A 12,500-nucleotide genomic window follows, 5' to 3' on the forward strand; every position below is an offset into this window, starting at 1 on the left:
CATCATCCAGCATCACCTTCCTCTTCTCAGCGGTCTAAACACACACACACACACACACACACACACACCCAGTGAGTGAACTTACAACAGTCTAGAATGTGTATTAGTGTGTAGTGCCGATGTGTGTGTTAAGAGTGTGTAGTATTGTGTACCTTGCGGCTGTCCTCCAGCTCTCTCTGAAGTCTCTCTTTCTCCTGACTCTCCTCAGACAGTTGCTCCAGCAGCCTCCTGCTGGCAAAGCTAGCCTCCTACACACACACGCACACACACACACACACACACACACACACACACACACACACACACACACACACACACAATTGGACTACTGGTATCTCATATAGTATTTTCATACACATACAATTGTGGTTTTGGGTTCAGTTGCTCATTAAGAGAAAAAAAGCGATTAATCGTGATTAATCACAGCTAATTTTGCCATTCATTTATTTATTTATTTAATGGGTTGACAGCACTAACATATCTATATCTTTCTTAATCTCCATATATATTTTTATCCTATAAATGTATGCATACATCTTTATCTATCCATCTATATAAGGGCTGCCCAAGACATTCTCTTCATTTCAAGCCCTTTTAAAGCTACAGCATGTATCATTTTGTGGCCCCCTAGTGGTTAGGTTATAGATTGCAGCCAACTGAATACCCCCAGAGACAACATGATGGACTAGTAGGGGGAAGGCTCAATGCATTCATCTATAGACCCGCCCACCTGTATCTGGGAGGTGAGGTCGTCCCTCTGGGCCAGCAGGCTCTCCTGCTCTGCTCTCCTCTGCTGCAGCTCAGCAGACAGCGCCCCCTGCTGCTCACGAAGCAGGTTCACCTCCTGGGTCTTCACTGTCTGGATCTACATACATCAAAAACACACACGCACAACACACATTAAAGAAGATAGAGAGAAGAGAACAGTAGAAGAAGGTAAAAGACGGTAGAAGGCGGTAGAGAGACAGCAAAGTACAGTAAAGACTGTAGAGAAATAAGAAATCATTAAAGTGCAGGATTCTAAACTTTTCTATCTAGTTCGGGGAGAACTCTGTAGAGATGCTGCTAGTTTTGGAAGATGTCCTGCTTGGGGTCGTAAGTGAATTGAACAGCGATCACTTAGGATCAGAGCTTCTCTGGTGATCCGATACCAATATCAATACAGCTTCTCTGGTGATCCGATTCCAATATCAATATCAATACAGCTTCTCTTGTGATCTGATAAACATCATTTCAATATCAATACAGCTTCTCTTGTGATCTGATGAACATCATATCAATATCAATACAGCTTCTTTTGTTTACAAACAGGCTCCAAGGAACGGGGGAGGGAGGGAATGTTCCAGAACCGAGCTGCACGGGGAAATAGTGGACATCGCCAGCTAACCCATTTACTGGAAACTATGTGTGAAGGGCAGGTTAACTAGATCCAGTTCTTAGTATAGGTAAAGGATGGGTTACATCTTAGTGAAAGTCTGAGCTAATAGTTAAGGTTCTGGTTATGATAGTAGATATTAGTTTGGGTTATCTTTTTAAAGATCTAGATCCTAGGTACGGTTACAGTGAAGGATTTAGGTTCTAGATAAGGTTCTATGTGTGATTACCTGTTCCAGCGCACAGAGACTGTCCCTCAGAACACGGTTCTCCTGCGGGGGATAGATCTTCTCACATTAAGATCTAGCTGGTGTCTCCTGCTCTGCTAGAGAGGCTGGTAGCTCTACATGGTTCATGATGAGCATTGAGTGTTGATGTAGACCCCTGACAATGTGTCTAGTACTGCTAGTCAGTCCGGTAACGGGCGGGGAGCTACAGAGCTAGGTTCCTCTAGAGCAGACAGTGGAAATTGTTTTAGGGTTCTAGGTTACAGGTGGTTGCTAGGGTACATATGGTTGCTAGGTTTCATGTTCTAGGGCTGCTAGGTTACATATGGATGCTAGGTTACATATGGTTGCTAGGTTCCCTGTTCGAGGGCTGCTAGGTTACATATGGTTGCTATGTTACCTGTTCTAGGGCTCGTAGGTAACATGTGGTTGCTAGGTTACCCATGGTCGTTAGGTTACCTGTTCTAGCCTGCTAGGTTACATGTGGTTGCTATGTTACCTGTTCTAGGGCTGCTAGGTAACATGTGGTTGCTAGGTTACCCATGGTTGTTAGGTTACCTGTTCTAGGGCTGCTAGGTTGGTCCTGAGAGCATCATTCTCCTGCAGGATGATTTCCACCTGCTCCTGACTGACTGCAGTCTGACTGGCGGCCTACAGTAGCACCACACCCCCGCCAAGGGAAAGCAGAGGGGAAGAAGAATGGAAGGAAGGAAAGGAGGTAGAAAGGAGGGCAGGAAGGGAGGGGAACACAGCATGGACTGTTGTTTCTTGAACACTTTAGTCAAGCAGAGGTAAGAAACAAGCAAGAAAGAAAACACTGGCCCGATGCGTGTTTCCTGGTCTCTCAGGGTGCGTGCATGTGCGTTTGTTTGTGTGCGCGAGCGTGTTACCTGGTCTCTCAGCGTGTGTAGTGCTACTTCATGTTCCTTCTCTTTGCCCAGCAGCTGTTCCCTCATCTCAGCCATGGTCTGCAGACACAGCAGGTAAGCAAAGAGTCTACGAGACAGGTCACCATCATCTGGAGGTCCTGATCTAAACATCTAGTTAGTCTACTGGACAGGTCGCCATCATCTGGAGGTCCTGAACTAAACATCTAGTTAGTCTACTGGACAGGTCGCCATCATCTGGAGTTCCTGTTCTAAACATCTAGTTAGTCTACTGGACAGGTCGCCATCATCTGGAGGTCCTGAACTAAACATCTAGTTAGTCTACTGGACAGGTCACCATCATCTGGAGGTCCTGTTCTAAACATCTAGTTAGTCTACTGGACAGGTCACCATCATCTGGAGGTCCTGATCTACTCTGAACATCTGGTGGGATCATGTGATCTCAGCCTTTACCTGATTGGCTGCCCCTAGGTCTGTCTGGAGTTTCTGAATACGGAGGTTCAAGGATTTCAGATCATCTTCTTTTTTCTGGTTTATCTCATCAATCTTTGTCCTAGAGAGAGAGAGCGAGAGAGAAAGAGCAAGAGAGAGAGAGCGAAAGATTGAGTGAGAGTGAGAGAATGAGAAAGCGAGTGAGCGAGTGAGAGAGCAAGAGAGAGAGCGAGAGAGGTCCCATTTAAATTCCCCATTCAGGCATTAGAACAGTTGTAGTTAGGTAGGTTAATTAGGGTTATTCTGTAAGTTGTATCTGTTGGTTGTATTCTGACCTGCTATCGTTGTAGAGCGCCTCCTTCTCTCCTTGAAGACGCTGGAAACTAGAGAGACGGGAGAGAGAGACACGGTAACTAGAGAGATGGTAACGAGAGAGACGGTAACTAGAGAGAGACGGTAACTAGAGACTGGAGAGATGGTAAAGAGAGAGAGGTAACTAAAGAGATGATAACTAGAGTGTAATGTAAATGTAAATGTAAAAACTAGAAAGACGGAAGAGAGACTGTAACTAAAGATGGTAACCAGAGAGATGTTAGTGAGAGATGGTAACTAGAGAGATGGTCACTAGAGACGGGAGGGAGACGGTAACTAGAGGGACGGTAACTAGAGAAAGACTAGTAGAAAGCAGAACATCTGTTTTGGTAGGCTCTTACCTTTCCTGCTTCTTCTTCAACCTGTCTGACAGCTAGAGAGACAGACGGACAGACAGACAGACAGACAGACAGACAGACAGACAGACAGACAGACAGACAGACAGACAGACAGACAGACAGACAGACAGACAGACAGACGGTTGGATTGAACGCTGAGCACATCTTTGCAGAAACAACACAAGGTGTCAGGTGGTGTCACAGCCCTGCCGAGGTCACTTCCTGTGTGGCAGGCCCGGTGGTGTGTTTACCTTGCTGACCTCCTCCAGTAGTTTGGTGACCTCCGTCTGCTTGGAAGCCTGCGGACAGGAAGCAAGGGGAAACAGGGGTCAGAGGTCACTCGGGCTGAGGGCCCAGCCGGTTGAAGCAGTGTGGGGGCGCGTGTGGAGGGCCTTACCTCCAGGGACAGGACGTGCTCCCTCAGGAGCCTCTTCTCCTCCTGCTCCGTGCTCAGCGACACCTCCAGCTCTGCTCCAAAGCAGGGGGTTAGAGGACACAGAGCTGACCAGCCTGCCTGCACACCTACCAGCTTCTCTACCACCTTCTCTGAGCGGCCTGCAAGGGGCGCCGTACACTCGTTAGGCACGGCCTCTACACCTTCCCCCGACCCTCCCAAACCCAGACTCCACCCACAGGGGGGGTGCAGTCGGATGGCACCACCTGTGGGTGGAGGCTGTAGAGGCTTCAGTCTGACTGCAGGGTTACTGGAGGATGTAGTCAGACTGTAGCCTCTACTAGGACTGCTCGATTATGGAAAAATAAATCATAATCACGATTATTTTGGTCAATATTGAAATCCCGATTATTCAAACGATTATTTTTGAGTTTGATAACATGACGTATTTATTTAGCATGTCTCTGCCAAAAACTCTTTGTAACTGAGAACTTTGAAATTTCACCTTAATAAATACCAAAATATTGTCAAAAAGCAAAAGTTCAAATCTCAAATAATGTATAGATATGGATCCAGCTGTTCTTCTGCACTTTCTATCAAACAGTAAAAAAAAAATATATATATATTAGATTATATTCGTTTTGTGATCGTTTGACGCTAAAAACGAAATCGAGATCGAAATTCGATTAATCGCCCAGCCCCAGCCTCTACAGCCTCCACCCACAGGTGGTGCAGTCAGACTGTAGCCTCTACAGCCTCCACCCACAGGTGGTGCAGTCAGAGCCTCTACACCCTCCTGATGGAGGCCCGTTGTGTGTTCTGGTGCAGTAGTGTGGGTCAGCATGTCCTGTGGAACCATGTGACTGTGACACACCGCTAGGTGGACTGACGGAGCAGCCATAACCGGCTGTAGGACCCCTGACCGTCCCGATGGGATCATAAAACACATCTCATGCCTCATCTTGTGAGGGGAAGACTGGATACTCACCTAGTATCTGTCGGGACGTGGGTCCAGACTCTGGACCTGCCTAGAGACACAAAGACCACACCTTCACTTTCACACCTCCTCTCCCTCTCGACCCCTCCCTACCCTCCCACCGTCCCTCCCTTCCCTCCCACCCTCCCTACCCTCCCACTGTCCCTCCCTCCCCCCTCTCACTGTCCCTCCCTACCCTCCCACAGTCCCTCCCTCCCCCCCCCCTCTCACTGTCTCACCCTACCCTCCCACCGTCCCTCCCCTCCCCCCTCTCACCTGTCCTGCCCCTCCCCCCTCTCACCTGTCCTGCCCCTCCCCCCTCTCACCTGTCCTGCCCCTCCCCCCTCTCCCCTGTCCTGCCCCTCCCCCCTCTCTCCTGTCTTGCCCCTCCCCCCTCTCACCTGTTCCCCTGCCCCATTCTCGGCCTGGTCCGGTCCGGAGGAGGAGGTGCTGGATGTGTTTGTGGAGCTGCTGAGTCTCTGCACCTCCTGGTCGTAGCGCTCCTGCAGGGCTGGAGGAGCGATTACATACACTCTATCATACGTCTCGTTGACCAGCGTTGTCCAGGCCTACAGGCCCAAACCTCAACCCCATGAAGGAGCCGTCCTGGTTGGGGGGGCAGCGTCGTCCGCTCAGAGTGTGGCCGGAGCTCTCAACCATCCATTCCTTGTGATTAACTATTATTATTACTTATTATTAGTTAGGGATGTCCCGATCCGATCCACAGGCATCGGTATCGGTTCGATATTGACCCATTATGCTGGATCGGATATCGGAGGGGAGAGAAAGAAATACGATCCGAGAAAAGTGCAACAGCCTGGCCGGGCTCCCCTCCTGCCTCGGTTAAAGCGGATCACAGCTGTTGTGATCCCCACAAGCTCGGCGATCACAACACCTAACCATTTAGGACGTTGCGGACGTCCAATCAATTAAAATGATTTATCAATTGGATATATGATTATTATAAATCGAGCGTTTGTGTGTTGGGACCCCCATTTATATGGCTAGAGGTTAGCTGCTTCTTACATATCCGATGTACCTACAGTAGAAGCCAAAGAAGTAGGAAGCTAATCTTTTTCACGTCATGATAACTACACAAACGATATGACATATGAAAGAGACTCCATGGAGTCCAACAGTACAAGCCTTATCATTTTGTGAGATTATCTCGATTAGCTAGATGTGTTTGAATAACGTCAATAACACTTCCTGGTTACTATAAGTGATGACGCACACACTTGATCCAACCATTTCAAACTATCAGCTGTAACAGCTCAGCTATTCTATATATTATCTCAAATGTATTCAAACTTAACCATTTAGCTACTCAATGTTTCCCACCTTTTTTTGTTTACATTGTTTACATACTTTTGAACTCTGTTCAAATCTTTTAATTTGATTTAAGCCAACTTTTCTTTAGTGAGATGTTTTTATGTTTTTTGGCTTATTGGCAATCATGAGCAAAGTGCTTCCATATATATTTTTTTATCATTATTATTTGTTTAAGAGTAAAACAAAGCATCGGAAAAGTGGTATCGGGACATCCCTAATTATTAAGTCAGCCTAACTAAAGAGGGTAACGGATAAACACGCACATCCATGTGCACACACGCATATGGATATAAACACGCATGTATATGAAAAGAAGAACACACACCAGCCATTTTGTTCTGCAGGGCAGAGTTTTCCGCCTGCACGCGGAGGAGCTCCGTGTTGTCATGGGCAGGGGCGGAGTCAGGGACGGGAGTGGGGGCGGGGCTGGTGGCGCTGGCTCCTCCCACCTCCTTCAGGCGCTGGTTGTCCTGCTCCAGCTGCTCTATCTGGGTGCACAGCTGCAGCAAAACAGCACCTTACAGCTCTGCTGCTGACCCACAACCTGTACTCTTATTACTATTACAAACACATCACTTTATTTTACACATCAGCCCCCCCACGGTCATGGTTACCATGACAACAGCCCGATGCGTACCTTGGACAGCTCCGCAATCAGGGTGCTGTTCTGGAGCCTGAAGTCCTCCTCCTGGCTGTGCAGCTTCCCCTGCAGCATGGCGGTCTCCCCTAGCAACGCATCCACTTCCTGTTGGGTCACATGACCACTCATGTTGTAATCTCCTTTATATTAGTGCTCACATTAATGATATCAATCATACCAGTATCATATCTCACATTAATCTTATCACATTTATATTAGAGCTCACATTAATGATATCAATCATACCAGTATCATATCTCACATTAATGTTATCATATTTATATTAGAGCTCACATTAATGTTACCAATCATAACAGTATCATATCTCACATTAATGTTATCACATTTATATTAGAGCTCACATTAATGTTACCAATCATACCAGTATCATATCTCACATTAATGTTATCACATTTATATTAGAGCTCACATTAATGTTACCAATCATACCAGTATCATATCTCACATTAATGTTATCACATTTATATTAGAGCTCACATTAATGTTACCCATCATACCAGTATCATATCTCATATTAATGTTATCAAATTTATATTAGAGCTCACATTAATGTTATCGATCATACCAATATAATATCTCACATTAATGTTATCACATTTATATCAGAGCTCACATTAATGTTACCAATCATACCAGTATCATATCTCATATTAATGTTATTGGTACAGACTTACTTGAGCTTTCTTACTCTTACTCAGCGCCTGAAAAACAAGGAAGAGGACCAATAGAATGGGTAACGGGATTATTAATACCACTAATAATCATTATTCAAATACTGAATAATAGGATGACTAAAGTGACCACGAGGTCGTTAGTTTGGTCAAAGTTCAACATCATCTGTGTCCCTGCCACCCAGTTTGGGAGCCCTCTGCTCTGAACGGAGTGTGTGGAGCTCTCCCTGACAGCTTACCTTCTGGGCCTTCCCCAAGTCCCTCTCCAGCACCCCCGTCTTCTGCCGCAGAACGCCCAGCTCTGCAACACAACCAGGGGGGTTAGGAGGACGAGGTCAGGACCGGGGTCATCACCGTGACACCCAGCCCCTTGGGAAGGGAGGAAGGAGGTGATAGAGGAGGTGTAGGGGTGGGGACGGTGAGGAGGAGGAGATGGTGAGGAGGGGGTAGTGGAGGGGGGAGAACTTTACCTGCAGAGTTCTTCCTCAGGTCATCAGAGAGCTGGTAGTTCTGAGTCCTTAACTCCAGAAGCTGGGCCTGGAAACACAACACACACATTATACACAGACACATGATACACACACACACACACACACACACACATATACATTATATCCACACACTAGGGAGACACCCATGCACCACCTTTTCTCTGTACTTACATTTGTGTACTTGCCAATACAGAGTACCGAGACGGGTACTTAATAACACCATTTCAGTTTAAAGAGCCAGTGAGCCACTGGTTCAGCGGGAATTTGAACACTTCGAGGTCTTAAGAAATGTGTTTTGGGCTGAGACTGTAGGAGGGAGGGGGGCGTGTTATCCCCATAGTTACGACCCATGAAAACTTTATGATAATTTTTTATTTTATGAGCGGTGTAAGCAATGTTGTATATGAATAATGATTAGTATGTTTACGATCAAGCGACAAACACACCACATTTAAAAAAACTAAAATCGGTTTTGGTGGTTTTATCTGTGAAGTTTTTGATGTGACTACATGAGCAGGTCAGGAGTGTAGACCCCGTGACCGCAGTCTTGTGGTGGAGAGCATCCATCCTGCTAGCCAAGGTTAGCAACATTAAGACAACATCCATCCTGCCACCCTAGATTAGCACTGTTAAGACAACATCCATCCTGCCACCCTAGGTTAGCACCGTTAAGATAACATCCATCCTGTCAGCCTAGGTTAGCACCGTTAAGATAACATCCATCCTGTCAGCCTAGGTTATAACTTAGCACCGTTAAGGTAACATCCATCCTGTCAGCCTAGGTTAGAACCATTAAGACAACATCCATCCTGCCAGCCTAGGTTAGCAGCGTTTGGGTGAACAGGTCCGTTAGCCAGAGCTACCTGTGTGTGTACTGAACCAATGAGTGACCCTCTCCAAGGTATAACCTGGTTATAACCATCACCTAGCTCTGCACCGCAACACCTGACACCTCACGGCTAGCATTACATCACAGCTGGGTACTATGACAGCTAGCTGACAGCTAACCCTAGCTGTCAGACAGCTATGGCTCTCATATCAGATAGATGATATACTCATACCTGCATCCGATGAAACTCCTCTTCAGAGAGAGCCTGGGCCATGGCCATGTTTATCTGTGCTAGCGGACAGCTAGCTTTATCCTCGGTGCTTCTAGAAAGGGGCAGCTAGCGGACAGCTAGCTCTTAGCCTCACTGTATTAGAGAGAAGGGGCTATGGACAGCTAGCTCATAGCCTCAGTGCTATTAGATTGGAGGGGCTATCGAAGAGCTAGCTAATAGCCACAGTGCTACTAGAGAGGAGCAGCTAGCGACGCTGAAAGAGATCTATTGTTGCGTTCAAGTCATGTGGGGAATGGGAGCGATATGGTCGTTGGAAAGATTCCCTTCTTTACAACTTGCTGGCGTGCTCCCGCAATATAACCACCCGTTTATTGGTGCTGCTTGGGTTTTTAATATGGGTCTCATTGAATTGTGTGAACACAGTGTGATGAAATCTTAAAACTGTATTCAAGTAGCCTACGGTTTGTTTCCATTGAACCCCGGGCTTCAGCTGATGTGAGTTCATCATTTTTGTATGCCTTTTCTTGTGCTCGAGAGTCACTTCTGCATTATTAACATTAAGTTGTAGATATCCATTGATTTATCACAGAAACATAGAGTAACATATATGGGACACTTCTGGAAGAGTCTGTAGTGGTAACAGAAGGTGCCTTAGGGTTTGAACGCAGCATAAGGATTGCTCATTTTGCTCAGCGTCACACCCGGAGCTGTCAATGTTAAATGACCCCGCCCACCCCAGTCCTTCAACATTAAATACTTAGGGAAAATCTACAATATTTGAAAGAACAATAGCTATTGTATTTACATCAATTAACATAAAAAGGTAATATCTATGTCATAACATTACTTACTTAAGATGCAGCCTTTTTTAACCGACATATGAATTAATACTTAAAGGGCAGTCCTGTTTTAACATTCATATTAATTAATACTTAATGGTCTATTCCTGTTTTAACATATGAATGGTGTGTAGAAAGTAGTGGCATCTAGCGGAACAGACTGTGTATAAATGGATTATAATACTCCTGAGTTTATAATGGCCACATACACTAGTTAGCATATAGGGCCTAGGCCTACATGGTTCTACGGTAGCCCATACACTATAGGTGTCTGAGACTCTCAACCTTCTCTGAGAATGTCGCCATAAAGCACTGCCCTGACGGAGCTCCACACACCTTGCCACCTGGCCTCAGCGGGGTGGACGCTCACACGTCGCTGGGCAGAAGCAAAGCAACAAGAATGTACTCCTCCTGTTGTCTTACAGCCAATCACAATCTTATTTTGGCCTATTCTCAAATCAAGCAACGAAGCTCATCCCTGGACGCTACTCGTAACTGTTGTAGACGATGACATCCTATTGACAGAGATGCAACAGCACCTCAACACTAGAGGCCCTCAAACTCACAACGGACCATCGTTAAGCGTGTATTACAACGGAGCTGCACTCACTGTGTTTGTCGTGGCAGATAGGAGCCATGGGGAGCCCTACAGGGGACGAATAATGGGAATACATCTATAGAAATAACTATATATATAGATATAAAATCATTATCCTTAATAAAGATAGAGGAGGAGTACCTGCACCAAACCTGCTCTTGTCCCTCCAGGGCTACACACACACACACACACACACACACACACACACACACACACACACACACACACACACACACACACACACACACACACACACACACACACACACACACACACACGCATACACACACACACACACACACACACACACACACACACACACACACACACACACACACACACACACATACATACACACACACACACACACAGATGGTAAATTCATGTTTTTGCCAAGAAAACAGACTGAAGATCAGATGGACATGAACATTCAAACAGAAGCACACACACACTCACACACATAGATGTATACATACAAGCACACACACACACACACACACACACACACACACACACACACACACACACACACACACACACACACACACACACAAACACACACACACACAGGAGCATGAACACACAGTCCATAAGTTGGTGAATATGGAGCAGTTAACACTTACTAACGATGGGGGAAGGTGATGAATGGTGCTAGGAGCTGGACATCTGTGGTGTGTGTGTGTGTGTGTGTGTGTGTGTGTGTGTGTGTGTGTGTGTGTGTGTGTGTGTGTGTGTGTGTGTGTGTGTGTGTGTGTGTGTGTGTGTGTGTGTGTGTGTGTGTGTGTGTGTGTGTGTGTGTGTGTGTGTGCGTGCTCGTGTGTGTGTTGTGTGTGTGTGTGTGTGTGTGTGTGTGTGTGTGTGTGTGTGTGTGTGTGTGTGTGTGTGTGTGTGTGTATGTGTGCCTCTATGCCGATGTCTGTTTAAGGAACCTGGAGAATGTCGAACAGAGAAGACGCAGAGAGAAATGTAGACAGAGAGAGAGGGAGAGAGAGAGAGGGGGGGGAGAGAGAGAGAGAGAGAGAGAGAGAGAGAGAGAGAGAGAGAGAGAGAGAGAGAGAGAGAGAGAGAGAGAGAGAGAGAGAGAGAGAGAGAGAGAGAGAGACAGAGAGAGACAGAGAAAGAAACAGAGACAGATATAGACTGAATGAAAAGGAGAAGTTGTACACGATAGATGAGGAAGCTCTACTTCCTGTTTGCAAATGAGATCCCAGTAGCCAGGTGTTCTTCACATGAGAGCAGACACAAAGACAGACAGACGTACCGACAGATGACAGCTTAGACAAGATACATACTCTCCCCTGCTGAACCTCTACAGTAAGATCAATGTTATTGTACTGTTAATATAAAACTGTTGTTTACTGTTAGTCTACTGTTGGTACTGATATAGGCTCCTTATGTTAGCATACTGTTAGGCTCCAAATGTTAGTCTAGTATTAGTCTACTGTTAGGCTCCTAATGTTAGTCTACTGTTAGTCTACTGTTAGTCTACCATTAGGCTCGCGATGTAAGTCTACTGTTATTGTAATGGTAGTCTACTACCGTGTATGTTATTTTACTGTTATTTTACTCTTCTTCCACTGTTATTCTACTGTTAGTCTACTGTTATTCTACTGCTAGTCTACTATTAGGCTCGCGATGTAAGTCTACTGTTATTGTAATGGTAGTCTACTACCGTGTAGGCTCCTACTGTTAGTCTACTGTTAGTCTACGGATAGGCTCCTAATGTTAGTCTACTGTTAGTCTATGGATAGGCTCCTAATGTTAGTCTACTGTTAGTCTACGGTTATTCTAACGTTTGTCTGCTGTAAGTCCACTGATAGGCTCCTAATGTTATTCTAATGGTCTCC

General features: G+C 45.9%; 2 protein-coding genes across 5 annotated transcripts in view; one reads left to right on the forward strand and one right to left on the reverse strand.

Annotated features, from left to right (window-relative positions):
• Positions 1 to 9,515, reverse strand: part of gripap1 (GRIP1 associated protein 1) — a 17,393-nt gene extending 7,878 nt beyond the window's left edge. The window contains exons 1-19 of one of the 4 annotated variants that reach the window (XM_030366149.1): positions 9,217 to 9,515; positions 8,135 to 8,201; positions 7,904 to 7,965; positions 7,668 to 7,694; positions 6,970 to 7,077; positions 6,658 to 6,832; positions 5,402 to 5,511; positions 5,013 to 5,052; positions 4,028 to 4,098; positions 3,882 to 3,929; positions 3,634 to 3,665; positions 3,256 to 3,303; positions 2,942 to 3,041; positions 2,492 to 2,569; positions 2,160 to 2,252; positions 1,605 to 1,646; positions 731 to 865; positions 153 to 248; positions 1 to 34 (exon numbers count right to left, since the gene is read on the reverse strand). The exon at positions 1 to 34 is cut by the window's left edge and continues 77 nt beyond it. In XM_030366149.1, the coding sequence (XP_030222009.1) occupies positions 1 to 34; positions 153 to 248; positions 731 to 865; positions 1,605 to 1,646; positions 2,160 to 2,252; positions 2,492 to 2,569; positions 2,942 to 3,041; positions 3,256 to 3,303; positions 3,634 to 3,665; positions 3,882 to 3,929; positions 4,028 to 4,098; positions 5,013 to 5,052; positions 5,402 to 5,511; positions 6,658 to 6,832; positions 6,970 to 7,077; positions 7,668 to 7,694; positions 7,904 to 7,965; positions 8,135 to 8,201; positions 9,217 to 9,264 (1,414 nt within the window). In that variant the 5' untranslated portion in view covers positions 9,265 to 9,515. Of the gene's footprint in view, positions 35 to 152; positions 249 to 730; positions 866 to 1,604; positions 1,647 to 2,159; positions 2,253 to 2,491; positions 2,570 to 2,941; positions 3,042 to 3,255; positions 3,304 to 3,633; positions 3,666 to 3,881; positions 3,930 to 4,027; positions 4,186 to 5,012; positions 5,053 to 5,401; positions 5,512 to 6,657; positions 6,833 to 6,969; positions 7,078 to 7,667; positions 7,695 to 7,903; positions 7,966 to 8,134; positions 8,202 to 9,216 lie in introns of all 4 variants that reach the window. The other 3 variants (XM_030366132.1, XM_030366141.1, XM_030366157.1) reach the window with 3 other exon arrangements.
• Positions 9,516 to 11,736: 2,221 nt separating this feature from the next.
• Positions 11,737 to 12,500, forward strand: part of ptpn18 (protein tyrosine phosphatase non-receptor type 18) — a 2,629-nt gene continuing 1,865 nt past the window's right edge. Inside the window, exon 1 of the mRNA XM_030367363.1 lies at positions 11,737 to 11,967. The gene's annotated coding sequence lies outside the window, so the exon portion shown is untranslated. The remainder of the gene's footprint in view (positions 11,968 to 12,500) is intronic.

Source organism: Gadus morhua, chromosome 1 (genome assembly GCF_902167405.1).
Source record: "Gadus morhua chromosome 1, gadMor3.0, whole genome shotgun sequence".
In the NCBI taxonomy this organism is placed as follows: domain Eukaryota; kingdom Metazoa; phylum Chordata; class Actinopteri; order Gadiformes; family Gadidae; genus Gadus; species Gadus morhua.